General features: G+C 43.2%; 1 protein-coding gene across 1 annotated transcript in view; it reads right to left on the bottom strand.

Moving 5' to 3' along the window:
- The window catches only part of LOC311234413 (leucine-rich glioma-inactivated protein 1-like), a 53393-nt gene that overhangs the window by 13749 nt on the left and 24225 nt on the right, over window positions 1-15419 (bottom strand). The window contains exons 6-7 of the mRNA XM_084321583.1: window positions 7918-8090; window positions 220-384 (exon numbers count right to left, since the gene is read on the bottom strand). Coding sequence (XP_084177709.1) covers window positions 220-384; window positions 7918-8090 — 338 coding nt within the window. The remainder of the gene's footprint in view (window positions 1-219; window positions 385-7917; window positions 8091-15419) is intronic.

The raw sequence follows: 15419 nt of genomic DNA, 5'->3' as shown, positions 1-15419 counted from the left end.
TCAGAGACCAGCAGGGCTGAGTCGTCCGTAAACAGGAACAAGTTGCAGTCACGAGCTGACGACATGCCCCCTCGCGCTCTCACGATACACACATAGGTTGGACTAGTTTCACTCGTTGGCGTGCTGCATCACAGTCACGAACGGGGCTATAACACATCGGTGGAAAAATTGACCACTTTCCACAACTATAACGTCATAATGACATTTATTTCGGCTTACTGTCAATATCGTCGTAGTTTCTGAACACCATCTCCACATGATCCCATTCCAGGAAGCTGCATTTGCCAATGAAGGGCTGAGCGAACACCACGTACTGGTCGTCGCCGAACGTAAACGCCTCCACGGAGATGGACTCGAACTTCAGCGACTGGTAGGAAGCGAATTCTGAGAAGAAAAATTAAAACAGACGGGTGATTAATAAAAACACACTCTTGAAGAAGCATTGTGTTGTACCAGGTAACTCATTCCGGCGTTCCCAACCTGGTTAGATTAGATTAGATTCAAATGTATTGTCATTATAGGCTACAGCTACAAGTACAGTAGAATGAAAATAAGTTTGGTATCCAACCAGAGTGCAAATGTAATATACAATGTACAGGTGATTGAACTGGATATCAAATATATAAATTAGTACTACTGAGTGTAGCGCTAATCAGACATCAAGCTGCTCATGAAAACAATGATCATGTATCATTACAGTCCTAGTCAGATTTCCTGGATCCTGTATTTTCTTTTAGGGATCACGTTCATTAGGGGACCTGATAGCCTGGTGGCACATTTTATGTATTTTAAGTAAATATGTTCAGTTAAAATAACAATAATAATAATAATTATTAATTTGTACAAACCATTTTATAATGTTTTGATTTGATTTGATCTTTATTTATCTCGAACAAGCATAAACACACGAACTTGAAATAACTAAAACTAAATAAAATACAAATCAGATAAAATATATCTTCCTAGACATGGAAGCAATAATGTCAACATGGCTCAAGACAAATGGTTTTGTTCGCGAAGGGACCGAAAGAAGCAACGCTTATCTGGTCCTGCCCCTTCCTTACACTATCATATTAATATGTAATACGCTATCTATCAATATCAAAAATAGTATACCTACAGCAAAAGATAAATAAATAATTACAAAAATACTAGTTCACGTTATTTTCAAGCTCCTCTAACTTATACTTACTTGTACTTATACTTCCTGTTTATATCTGCATTTAAACATTTCAATAGTATTACTTGTTTTTATTGCTACATCAAGGCCATTCCAAATGGATACCCCACAAACTGAGATGCACTTAATATACCTTGAGAGTAGTACGGACAATAGGTTGTTTTAAATTCAATTCCCCTCTTAGATTATAACCCCCATCTCTGCCCATGAAACATTTTTGTATGTTGCCCGGGACTATATTTTGTGTTACTTTAAACAAGAATTGTGCAGTTTTGAATTTAACCAAATCTTTAAATTTCAGAGTTTGACTTTTAACAAATAAACAATTGGTATATGATCTCTATAACCAGCATGGTGTACAATTCTTATAGCTCTTTTTTGCAGTGTGCATATCTTTTGTAGGTTGGTTTTATATGTATTTCCCCAAACTTCAACACAATATGACAGGTAGGGTACAATGAGTGTGCAATACAGAGTGTACAGTGATTTCTGATTTAAGATGTATTTCGTTTGACCCAGAATTTACATGTACATTTACATTTAGTCATTTAGCTGAACGCTTTTATCCAAAGCGACTTACAAGTTATGTACGACAAGTCATCAGGAAGGGCACAACTCTATCAGCTGAGTAACAATGTTCATCAAAGTGTTGCGTGTTACAGCGTAGGTTAGTTTATTAGGACAAGTGCATGACAGTAAGGTTAGTTAGAATTAGAATTAGTTAGAATTCCCAAGCTTCTCGCAATTTTTGAGCATAGATATTTTATGTGTGGTTTCCAGCAGAGTTTGTGGTCTATTAAGACACCCAAAAACTTTATTTCATATATCGATTTCGACATTTTAAATTTCCAGATGGAGTTCTGTATTTATTTTGCGATTTCCAAACAGCATGAACTTGGTTTTACTCAGATTTAATGATAGCTTGTTTGTATCAAACCAGCATTTTAATTTGTACAATTCCTTCTTTGCCATGTGAATGCATAACGAAAGTAAGATTGTACCAAAGGCAACAGAAATCATAAAAAGGGTTAACTCATAGTTGTTACAATCTGGCGCCACTAGAGGGTGTGTTTTCTTCTTGCACCCAGTGTCTTTTTGTGTTGAGCAAGTTGGAGAGATGCAGTCTAATAAATATGAGTCTATCGATGGAAATGCATCGATAAATATGACACCTACTGTAGTTAAAATATTATTGTATAAGAGTTCATTGTAGTGTTCAATATCGTAGTTTGACTTCTTTTAAGCTAAACATATGGTGGCTGCATGTGGAAGTCCAGGCATGGTAAACAAGCATACAGCCTAATAATTATGTATCGGTTTGTTAGTTAATGTATTTTTATTTCCTGTAGATCTTCTAGTGGATTTTATGCCTGACCAGAAGTACAACTTGCTCCGTGAAAGGAGCTTTAAGGAATATTAAGTAATATTGTCACCGTTACTAGTGGGTTTAGATCAAACTCAACATAATAATACCTATAAAAGGTGCATTTTCCCGAGGTCATTCGTTTAATTGGTCATTTTGTTTATCTATTCACTTTATAAAGTAAAATAGGAAGCTTTGAAAAGAAAGTAAATTAAAAACACAAGGTAGTCTGCAACTGAAGGCAAACAATTGGGTCCTCCTCCAATGCATTTTTATTCAATAGAAACACAATGCAGGTACGAATAACGCTGAATATACCTGCTGTATTGAATTGGTGCATTTTAGGCTCCATAATTAGCTTTCTGGGGTATTTTATGCACTGTGAGTGGAGTGTGTGTGTGTGTGTGTGTGTGTGTGTGTGTGTGTGTGTGTGTGTGTGTGTGTGTGTGTGTGTGTGTGTGTGTGTGTGTGTGTGTGTGTGTGTGTGTGTGTGTGTGTGTGTGTGTGTGTGTGTGTGTGTGTGTGTGTGTGTGTGTGTGTGTGTGTGTGTGTGTGTGCCCGGAGGTAACGGTAGGGATCGTCGTGACCAGGCTCCCCAGAACCGTTCCTCCGGGCCGGCTCCCCGTGGGGGCAAGCACCGCTCTGCACGCGCCGCTAGTGACTCCCCTGTTTACCCCCCCCCCCCCCCCCCCCCAACATATAATTTTGTTATTAAATAAAAAGTCCCTCCTGGTGAGGGACTGTTTTTTGTTACAAAATGTGTGTTTATTCACTATATATATTGGGCATACGATGTATAACCCTCACCTAGCTGTGGGGTTGTGTGTTTGCTTAGGGAGTAGGACAGTTTTCTTGAAGATTGTTTCTGGTCGCTATATATATGTGGGCTTAGCAAGGCCTGCGGCTAGCACACTGTTCTTTTTGCAGTAGTAAGAGTGAACTTTACCTTTTTTATCTGAGGGGGTTGTGTGTATTCTGTTACGTTTGGGAAACATGGCATCGAGTCCACAACCAGGTTAGAGTGTTAGCCTACAGAAGTAATCATATATGTAGCTTGTACCGAGGTCTTTTGACCCTCTCTTTAAACGTCTGTGTTTTCTCTTTACTTGGTGAAGTACATAAACACGGGTGACGTGTTCGCACATGAGCCTGAGGCCTTGTATAAAAACCTGTTTCGCAAACGAGTTTATTGTCTGTGGCTGGTGTGCAGAAGGTTGAGCTTATCCTAGTGGCATGCTAGGTAAACTGGTATCATCGCTGCTTGTTTGTTTTCATCGTATCCGGGGTATGGGGTCATAAGGGGGTGAACTGATAAACCCCTCCCCCCCTTTTTCTGATTGGCCAGGGGGTTAGACCTCCTGTTCTTCGGTCTTCCTGTCACGCTGTTGGGTCAGTGCATCACAGGGTGGGGAGAGGGGGGGGGTTCCCTGGTCCCACGCCATATTTGGGCAGGTGGGTCATGGAATTTCCCCGGCGATAGGATACGTCACTGGGCGCGTTTCTATTGGTCGTGAGGCTTCCGTGAGTTTTTTTTTAGGCTCCATGTTGTGGACCTGCTGTCATTGTCAAGATTGAGTTATGCGGTGCGTGGAAAACTTTGTTTTCTGCTCTGCTCTCTATTGCATATGTGTTGAGCTTTTGGTCACGTGGCTCAATGTTTACATATATCTTTTCAATTGTTACTCACGTGGGAGGTCTCTCTGGGGGTTTCCTGTCCCCTCTCTTTATACAGAGCGGTGTTGGCAGGGTTTCTTTCCCTCAGACGCGTCATACGGGGCCCATATCTGTGTCTTTTGGCCAGCTTCCTACCGCTCGTCCCAGGCGGCATGGAGGGAACGTTATCTGGGTTCTTGTTAGAATTACCATTGATGTGTTTTGGGTCTCGACGTGTGCATAGCGCTGGCCCTGGGTGCTTCAGTGTGGAACCACGCATGGGCTGGCGCGCCTTGGTTGCTCATTATAGAAACAGCGTTTTTTTATAGAGAAACTGGGATGGAGATTTTATCTCTTCCGAGCGCCAGTGTACTGGGTTAGTCTCGACGAACTCTCACTCATCTCTGGGGGGAGATGACGGAGTAGATCGGAACATTGGCGGAGGGGTCTCACGCCCATGGGGTGGGCCACCGGGCACGGTGCGTTCATGTTCTGACCGTCTTGGTGGCGCCCTCTGTGATGTTTTAGATCGACACGCGTACCTACCCCCATCTTAGGACTGGGGATGGTGGCGTGATTAGGACACAGGACTGGTTCTGGTCGCGCCGGACCAGGTCAGTTAACCCGTTGTCCGCCGGGGCGAGGGATCTGCTGTTCTGGTACCCTGAAGGACTTTGTGCGTTTTCGGGGGGGAAAATGCCGGGTTGGCCCGGGCGTCGCGGGGGTTGATGTTATGGAGGTGTTCGTGGTTACGTCACTGCGTGTTATCCTTCGCAGTTGCTTGGTCCATATTGTGTTGTACCTTGCGCTGTGCTAAGGAACCTGGTCCTTCTCCATTCTTTTTCGCCCCTCCTTTCCCCTGCTCAGCGGGGCTGGGAGGGGGCTGTCGAGGTGGTTCTATTGTACCCCTCTGGCATCCCTGTGTACGTCCCGGTCCGTCGGGCCCAGGTCCGGACTCGTTCTCGTCGTCCTGTTGGCCTGGGTTAACCCCTTCTTGAAAACTGAAACGCTTGTACTGCCTGTATAGCTGGTGTATACGCGCAGTTGTGTTTCGGAGTTTTTCTTGGGGGGGTTAAGGGAACAACCGCCTCCTGTTAAACTAAACATAGGGGGGTGGTTGGTTCCCCGGTGTGTTGGTTGACCCCGTCTGCCTGCGAGTGTGCCCCCACATTTTTCATGACGTCTGCCAATCGTGTCAGCCTTCTCTGCCTCTGCATCTCTAGGGGGTCAGGTTTTGTGGAGGCTGCAACATGGTGCACAGCATACCGAACGCCCCTTCCGCCGGGGTGCTGTTCTCAGTAGACCCCTTAGGCGCCTGTCTAGTCCGCAGTGCTCCGGGCACAGGTCGAGTTACGCTCTTGACCTGTTGCCAGGATTGAGGGATCAACCTCTTTGGGGGTTGTCTCCCCGGTGCGCCGACTGGCCCCACAGTGTTGTGGGGGTGTAGCCTCTGTGAAGTGCTTCAGGGCGGCGTGCTGTAGGGCGGAAGGGCCTGCTCTTGGATTGGGCCCTGTCCGATACGCTGGCAATGTGGGGGTTGGTGTCACTAGTGACCGTCTGGTGGGGTCTCGATGCTATGGCATCGTTGGCCTCACCAGGCCCCCTTTCCGGGGGGTCCTGACCCTCAGGCTGTTCCTGGGGCTAGGTCCTCCTCCGCGCTCCGCTGCTATGGCCTTGCCACGGGGTTGGGTTCTTGACCTTTGACCCCGTGATGTTAGGGGCTGTAAATTTTTTTTTTTTCCCGTTTGTTCCCTAGTGGCATATGGGATGCGCACCTGTGTAGTCCCACAATCTGCTCACCCTGTGCGTTGAGTTGCTAAACCCTCTTCGCACAGTCGGATCCGATTCCCTCCCGTCCCCCTCTAGGGGGGTCCGGGGGCTCGGGTCCTCCCCGGTTCTGATGGTTGTGGGGGGCCTCAGTGGGTACATTTGTCGAGCTTCCGCTCTGCTCAGCTCCTGTGTTCCACTACGAGCAGAGCGTAAGCTATATGATAATATAACATACGGTTATCCTATAACCATAGTTATATGAGTATAGCGAGCGCTCTGCTCGGACTCACCGAGGACCCCGTGGTCTTCGCCTTCGGTGGTGAAAGATTTGGGAAGGAGCTGTTAGTATGGCCACGTCCCCGCTTATGTAGAGGAGCGGATGTGGGTGTGGCCAGGCGGATGGGTGTGTACATGTGAAGAAATTTATTCAGAATTAGATTGATAAGGGATAGGGTTCAACTACGAGCAGAGCGCTCGCTATACTCATATAACTATGGTTATAGGATAACCGTATGTTATGGTTGCCATGGTAACAATAATGGAGAGCAGACCTCTAATGAACTGCAGACACTATTTCCTCAACTACTTTCAACTAGGTCCAACTTGAGGAATGTTGCTCTCCTCTGGATGACAGGGTTCTCTAAGAATGTGAACAACCAAACAAAGTAAATCGGATCTGAGCAATAACCCTTTCACTACCACACGACAGACGGTTAACTCTTTTACTACCACACTACAGGCGGTTAACCGTCTGTAGTGTGGTAGTGAAAGGTTAACCGTCTGTAGTGTGGTAGTGAAAGGTTAACCGTCTGTAGTGTGGTAGTGAAAGGTTAACCTTCTGTAGTGTGGTAGTGAAAGGTTAACCTTCTGTAGTGTGATAGTGAAAGGTTAACCTTCTGTCGTGTGGTAGTGAAAGGTTAACGTTCTGTAGTGTGGTAATGAAAGGGTTAACCTTCTGTAGTGTGGTAGTGAAAGGTTAACCGTCTGTAGTGTGGTAGTGAAAGGTTAACCTTCTGTAGTGTGGTAGTGAAAGGTTAACCTTCTGTAGTGTGGTAGTGAAAGGGTTAACCTTCTGTAGTGTGGTAGTGAAAGGTTAACCTTCTGTAGTGTGGTAGTGAAAGGTTAACCTTCTGTAGTGTGGTAGTGAAAGGGTTAACCTTCTGTAGTGTGGTAGTGAAAGGGTTAACCTTCTGTAGTGTTGCAGTGAAAGGGTTAACCTTCTGTATTATCACAGTGAAAGGTTAACCTTCTGTATTGTCGCAGTGAAAGGGTTAACCTTCTGTCGTGTGGCAGTGAAAGGTTAACCTTCTGTAGTGTGGTAGTGAAAGGTTAACCTTCTGTAGTGTGGTAGTGAAAGGTTAACCTTCTGTAGTGTGGTAGTGAAAGGTTAACCGTCTGTAGTGTGGTAGTGAAAGGTTAACCTTCTGTAGTGTGGTAGTGAAAGGTTAACCTTCTGTAGTGTGGTAGTGAAAGGTTAACCTTCTGTCGTGTGGTAGTGAAAGGGTTAACCTTCTGTAGTGTGGTAGTGAAAGGTTAACCTTCTGTAGTGTGGTAGTGAAGTGTGGTAGTGAAAGGTTAACCTTCTGTAGTGTGGTAGTGAAAGGTTAACCGTCTGTAGTGTGGTAGTGAAAGGGTTAACCGTCTGTAGTGTGGTAGTGAAAGGGTTAACCTTCTGTAGTGTGGCAGTGAAACGGTTAACCTTCTGTAGTGTGGTAGTGAAAGGTTAACCTTCTGTAGTGTGGCAGTGAAACGGTTAACCTTCTGTAGTGTGGTAGTGAAAGGTTAACCTTCTGTATTGTCGCAGTGAAAGGGTTAACCTTCTGTAGTGTGGTAGTGAAAGGGTTAACCTTCTGTCGTGTGGTAATGAAAGGGTTAACCTTCTGTAGTGTGGTAGTGGAAGGTTAACCGTCTGTAGTGTGGCAGTGGAAGGGTTAACGCAGGCTCCGCCCACCTGTGGTGATGCAGTCGAAGGACTGGGGCACCAGGCTGTTGATGTTCTGGTCCAGCTGGTCGGCCGGGCCCCCCTTGCAGTAGATCTGGTCCACGGTGGCGTTGGTGTGGCTCATCCACTCCACCAGCCACTTCAGCTTGCAGTCACAGCTGAACTGGTTGCCTCGCAGGTCTCTGCAGAGAGTCGACTGCTTTAGTGAGCCGCGTGAACACCACCACGTCGCCGTGTAGCGCGTGAACACACGTCTAATAATAATAATAATCACTTTATTTGTATAGCACTTTTCATACAGAAATTGCAGTTCAAAGTGCTTCACAGCAGTAAAAAAAAAATACAGGCATAAGCGAGCATGAAAAAGATAGAGGAGTAGCGAGGCAGGGCTGTACAGTGCGAGATACGTGTTGCACGTGCTACGGCAACATCGGTCTGTGCGATGAATGGGTTTACTTCAGTAGCACCGGTGCGATAGGCATTCGGTTCGTATCGATACTCTTATTTTGAAAATCCCGTGGCGTCGTATCCGCTCGGCTCCGCAGCACACGGCAGTACTCGTCTCAGTAGCGGCAGTAGCGTCTGTGTGCCTATTTCGCCACCCAAAACAAATCCCTGCTGTTTTATTCCGCAACGGGTCAAATGCATCTAACATGCTTTGCAATCCTCGCCGTTCCTTTATGACCACGTCTTGTTAACACTTTGAATGCCACTCACGGCTTTTCTCGGGTTATTACCCCCCGGGTTGAATGCCCACCTTTTTATTAGCAATCTGAAATCATATTGCATCAAGCGAGCCTACCGTTGGAGATCCAGTCACCCCAGGCTCTCAGATGTGAAAAAAGCGCCCCCTATCGTCTCCCAGATGGTAAATCACCCTTTTGGATTGGACTCAATGAAAGTGAATGGGAGAAAGGATTTCTGACTCCACATTTTACTTCTCACTCACGCAGCCGGCATCGACCGGCATCACTCCGGAGCCTGAAGAGCAGCGGGGATTGTGTGTTCTACTGTACACACGGTTGATCAATACAATGATCGATTTTTTTGAATTTGGTGATCAGGAATTGGAATAATCCATTTGGATACCATCTGACCTCAGGTAAGGAATCTATGTTATCAGTCTTAGGATAATCAGACTAGTTTTCACGGATATATAAGCGTTTCCCCTATATGTGATATAGCTGTTTTGACTGTAAAAGCCATCAGGAAATAAGAGCAGCGATTATCAGCGCGCGGCACGAGCGTGCGTGCGCACACATATACTATCGATCATCTAGCGTTTATTTGAAAACGATTCATAAATAGGCAGACAAATGACAACGTTCTAGAATATTCCAGTAAAAGGCGATTATCATAGAATGGGTTGTTTTTTCCGCGAAAACAAGTGATTTTCAAAATGCTATCAAACGGAAATGAAGCGATAAAAAAACAATCTGCTTTGACAATGTTGACTGGAAAATGAGTCTTTGATAAGCGACGGGCAGATTAGACACATAGCCATAATTTAAAACATAGATTAGGCGTTATTAAGTTAACATTGGAGTGGATTTGGGCATTCAAGGGGGTAAAAAGGAAAACACGGACTGGCTCTCAAAGTGTTAAGGTAGGGTGACCATATTTTGATTTCCAAAAAAGAGGACATGCTGCCCCCCCAGCCTCGAGATACTTAATGATACTCAACGTTTACTCAAAGATGCATTATTGTTTTAATATATTTAAAGTATGCCTCCTCTGTATGGATATACAATTATTATTTATATAATTTTACTGTATATAACACAACAATATCTAACCAAAGACACACCAAACCAAAGTTACTCAACAATCAACATGCTTGATTATACCTAGAATTATCTGACAAATCTCAATGGCACAATAATAACTTAAAAATCAACCTGTAACAAAATAATAGCTCTCTTATCAAGTCTTACTGGACAAAATGAAATAACAAAATAAAATATATGAAATAATAGAAAATAGAAAATCCAGTTAACAAATATCTCTTTGTATCTCGTCAACCTCTGTATCATCCTCTCAACGCCTGGGAACAATGACAGCCACCTTGTCTTGCTGTGAGAACGCATCCTTCTGTATTCAATGTCAACCAAGTCACAGTACTCCTTCAGGCTCTCAGTGCGCACAGTGTAAATGTGGATGTACTGGTAGATTTTGAACATGATATTCTCAAGGTCAACATCTATTGTGTCTGCCCCATGATGAACACCATTATTCAATATGTGTGCTGGGCAACCCACACCGATCAGTGTTGTTCTGCAGCAACCTCTTCAAATTTGAAAACACATTCGTTCCCCCTTCATCACGTCGGATTCCTCCAAGGTTTGTGTTGCAATTGTCGCCAGTAAATGCAATGCATTTTTTTCAGACGAATCGTTTTCTTTGCCATGTTTCAATGAGATAGTGTGCAATGGTTTCTGCCGTGTCATTTGGTGTATTTAACCTTGATACATTTTGTTTGCATGCCACACCTCTTCCAGTCAAAGTACTCTATTATGATTGGGAATATTTTCACTACTCCTGTCTGTAGAAACACCACAGTACTGGATTTGATTTGAGTGCTTCATGTGCGACATCAATCGAGTCGAGTGGGGCGCTATAACACATTGGCTTCGGATTTAGTGCGCGCACTACTGAACTTTTTGGCAGTGTCAGAGTCTGGAAATGCCTTTTTTAGCAAGGCACTTGTGCAATCCATAGATTGTGATGTTTCACAGTATGAAATGCCAACGCACCCTCCGCTGCATTCACTTTACAGCATCCTCTGTTTTCCCGGGTTTAACAAAGAAGTCTGTCAACTTTGCAGACAAACTCTCAACTTGCACATGTCCATGTGCGCTTTAAGATCGCCTGCACCTTTATTGGACACACGTGTATGTGCAAGCTTTGCACACGGTGCACTCCGCCTCCCATTTGTTCCGACGGGTCGGTACATTTGGAATTTCTTCTGCAGTTCATCTGTAAAAGTACATTTGCGCTTTGGCATGAATGTGAGCTGCGCTCCGCTCTGTCCCCTTCCTCTGTTTGTTTGTGAGTGTAGTTGTAGAGCCGCCCACAAAGCTTCTCAGGGATTACGTCACACACGCAACAGAGTACCGTAGTATTCTGTGCAATGCGCCAGTCAATTTAAGTACATGCAAACGCTCCGTGAAACCCGGACGTTTTCATGAATTTATAAACCCCCCCCGGACGGCCGGGACAGGGCGTGAAAAGAGGACGTTTGGTCACCCTAGATAAAGTCCAAAATTAACGTTACGTTAGCGTAAGCTAACAACAAGCTAACCTTGATCAGAGCCAGAGAGAACAGCAGAGTGGGGACTGGGAAGGGGGGGGGGGGGGCAGGCATTCTCCCTTCTGTGTGTGTGTATGTGTGTGTGTGTGTGTGTGTGTGTGTGTGTGTGCGTGTTTGGAAAGATCAGATGAAGTCAGACGAGTGTAGTTGATTGATAATAAATGTACTGAGGGTGGACAGATAATGTTGATATTTAAACATAAAGAATACAATACATAATAAATGTATTCATGATCATCATGCAACATAAGATAAGATAAGATATTCCTTTATTGATCCCCTTGGGGAAATTCAGGCATCATAGCAGCATGGGGGGGAGGGGGGAGGGGTACAGGTAGTAAAACAACACAGTATACAGGTAGTAAAAGACAACACAGGCAGTGTAAACAATTTGATCAATATGGTCAATATAATTTACTATCCGACTAGCTGAGGAATATTCACAATAATAACAATAAAACAATTGCAGGAACGGTTTGGGAGAGGAAGGGGTTTTAGGTTGCGTGTTGTGAGTTCCAAAAAAAATTACTTAAAGTTTAAAGCTCAATATATCAAAACGTGGCACTTTACAGTGAACATGAGGTCTATTTGTATTAAAAACAATAAATAGTTTTTCATTTAAATGTCTGGAAGAGCTAAATAATTTTTTTTCTTTACCTTTTTTGAGTTGATCTAAATGTTACTAGTTGTGTTAAATGGGCTTATTATGATATCGTCTCATATCGACTGCAGGCACCGGCATTGTATCGTATCGTGGCAGATATCGGCAAATATCGTATCGTTGTCCAAAGAATCGATATCGTATCGTGATGAAACTGGTGATTCCCACCCCTAGTAGAGTCCATACACCCAACACCAAATCCCATAATTCCTTACATGTAACATGTCTGGCTGTGTGACGTCAACTTGTCAGCATGAAAATGACAGCCAAACATGGCACTGCAACTAATTAACGTTTTATACTTGTGCTACAAGATTTTGAAATATTGTAAGCCATCATTTGAGGCTTTATAAAAGCAGCACAATGAACACAAATCTGTCAGCCCCCTATCGTCTCCCAGATGACATAAGGGATTTTGGAATGGACTCAATGAAAATGGATGGGGAAAAAAATCCCGTACTCCACATTTTCCAGTCCACTGATCCAGCCGGGGTTACCACAGTTCATTCTGGAGCCTCTCAGCCCCGCGGAATCATGTGTACTACTGTATCACGTTGGATCCATACACTTATCGATTTTTTCGAATGGTGATCAGGAATTGGAATATACCAGTTGGATACCATCTGATGTCAGGTAAGGACTCTATGTTATCAGTGTTAGGATAATCAGACTAATTTTGATGAAGATATAGGCTGTTTTGTGAAATGGGCTCTTTCGGTTTCACTGTAAAAGTCCAAGAGGAAATGAACACGGCGATTATCCGTGCGCGGCTCGAATGTGCGTGCGTGCACGTATAATATTGATCATCTAGCGTTTATTTGAAAACGATTCATAAATAGGCCGACAAATATCAACGTTCTGGAATATTCCAGTAAAAGACGATTATCATAGAATGGTCTAGAATGAACTGTTTTTTACCTCAAAACGGGTGCTTTTCAAAATGCTCTCAAATGGAAATGAAGCGATAAAAAACCAATCTGCCTTGACAGCACTGACTGGAAAAGGATTCTTTGATAAGCGACGGGCAGATTAGACACATAGCCATAATTTAAAACATAGATTAGGCGATATTAAGCGTAACATTGGCGCCGATGGTGGCATTGAAGCGCTACCTCTGGCGCCACCTCGTGGCACTCAAAGTGTTAACACTTTGAGTTTCTTTACGAAGTTCTAATATACAGTACATGCCAAATGTGGAAACTTTCAGTTCGGCCGACATTGAGTTGAATGTTTCTCGGATCAGCTGTGAGGGGAAAGTAGCGGAAGAAAGTTGGTGTGTGTTTCCATTGGTTAACATTATTTAGGCGAACAAGAAAAGAATGTCCCTTTTCAGCCTATTGTAATGACCCTGCTGTGTTACAAACACAGCATTCATTCGTGATTTTGTTTCAGGGACATTGTAGTATAATTTGGGTTAAATTATACTTGTTCTTAAATAATTAGGGTTAACTTTCATTTTTGGACCCCAAGATGAAGTCGTCAAATTAGATACCCTATAGGTAACTAAACTAGAAAATCCTTAGAGGGACGAGTTGTCTACACACTAGTTTCAAGTTTCAAGTTCAAGTTTCTTTAATAGTTGTCATACAGAAGTACAGAATACTTTTGTACAAAATGCTTCTTACTGTTGCGCTCCAGAGACTGTGCATGACAAGATAAGTATGAAATAAAAACATAGTAAAAATTAGAAGTAAAAAAAGAGGTCACAGTGTTCAGTTTAGACATATGTACAATGTTCGTAGACGTAGTTACCATACAATATACAATACTGTGCAGTGTACTAATATACAATACTATATAGTGCAAGGCATAAATGGACGAGGTGCAGTTTAGGTACAATTCACAGTAGGTGTACGAGTTGTAGTGCAAATCCTTTATCAATAAATATAAAGTGTAAGTGTGTTTGTGTGATCTAAAGTGTGGAGAGTGGGTGCTGCAGTGTGTTGTTTGTTTGAGTGAGTGTGTGCGTGTGGGTGTGTGTGCTGTGTGCATTTGATGGTTGTTGCATAGTGTTTATTGTTCGTTTAGCAGCCTGATGGCCTGGGGATAGAAGCTCCTTCTGAGTCTTTCTGTGCTCGCCATAAGACTCCGGTATCGCTTGCCTGACGGCAGCAGTTCAAAGAGGCAGGCACTATAAAGAGGATGTTTTAGAAGAGATACCAAATTTAAATTACAGACAGTATAGGTCATCACTTGGCCAATATAGGACAAAGGGCTCGGCCGATATTACATCAATATGTGAGCTACTGGAACAGAAGGGTGAAATTCAATCCCAAACTGAAGACAATTGCATTGGCTTTAGGAAGTGTTAACCCTTTCACTGCCACACGACAGCCGGTTAACCCTTTCACTGTGACAATACAGAAGGTTAGCCCTTTACTATCACACAACCGACGGCGATGCTCCATCATTAGCATCATTAGCTCCGCAAATGCGGAGCTAATGATGCTAATGATGGAGCATCGCCGTCGGTTGTGTGATAGTAAAGGGCTAACCTTCTGTTGTGTGGCAGTGAAAGTGTTAAAGTCCAGGTCACATGGTTAAAGGCCACAGCTGTGTAAACACAGAGACATAGATAGGGGAGGAGGAGGAAGAAGTGTGTAAAATCTAGTAATCAGGACACATTAGAAATGTATTTTTCTATATTCAATTTAAATCTGATTAAACTACAATTATCACTGAAATGATGTGTTCAACAAAGGGAATATTATGATATTAAACTTGGAGTGGTTTATAGCCACATGTACAGGATTAAGGGACGATCACTTTCAAATAGCTAATATGAGGTAATTATTTAGAAAGGCATGGTTTAAGACTTTAATGAATCTAGGTAGATAAGTTGAATAAGTCAAATGATGAAATGCCATATAAATACACTGAAATGGAAATAATATTTATGGACTATGAGCTTTGTGGTTTACTCTGGCACAAACAAGTAATGTGTTATGTTGAAATGTGTGTCCTTGAGAGAAGTATCTTAATATTCATATATCACGTGTAGTAAATGTAATAGTAACAATGATTTTAGCCTTAAAGTGAGTTGGAAAGAAATACTGTTTTCAGCCGAGCAGTTAGTGGTGAGCCACGCCTACATTTTCAAACTCAAAAATAGCCGTTTGGGATTGGAGGAAAATCTGTTATGATGTCACTATCTGTGAGGTCATCACCTGGACCGAGGCCTGCTATAAATACAGGGCCACAAGACACTGGAAGAGAGATCAGAGAGAAAGGCGAAAGAAGACGACAAAAGAAGACGAAGACTGGACACCTCGTCGGTCAAGGACGAATCATATTCACGCTGCCATAGAAGTGATCACGGGAAGACTTTTGTTGATAAGATCAGCAGACATTTTTGTTAGACTAAGTTTGGATGCCGGTTCAGAACTTGAACTGTTGTAAACAACAATAGTTTTTGAGATACATCAAGTGTTTTTAAGAGCAACTATTGATTGATTTTGGCAATAAATATTCAGTCAAGAAGAATTGGAGGGGGTAAATGTATCCATGTTCCAGTTTTATGTGCTGTATATTTGTGGGGTG

The sequence above is a fragment of the Notolepis coatsorum genome (genome assembly GCF_963971535.1).
Source record: "Notolepis coatsorum genome assembly, chromosome: 9".
NCBI classification, from domain to species: domain Eukaryota; kingdom Metazoa; phylum Chordata; class Actinopteri; order Aulopiformes; family Paralepididae; genus Notolepis; species Notolepis coatsorum.
The sequence above is the reverse complement of the archived record's forward strand: the minus strand, read 5'-3'. Positions and strand labels throughout refer to the sequence as shown.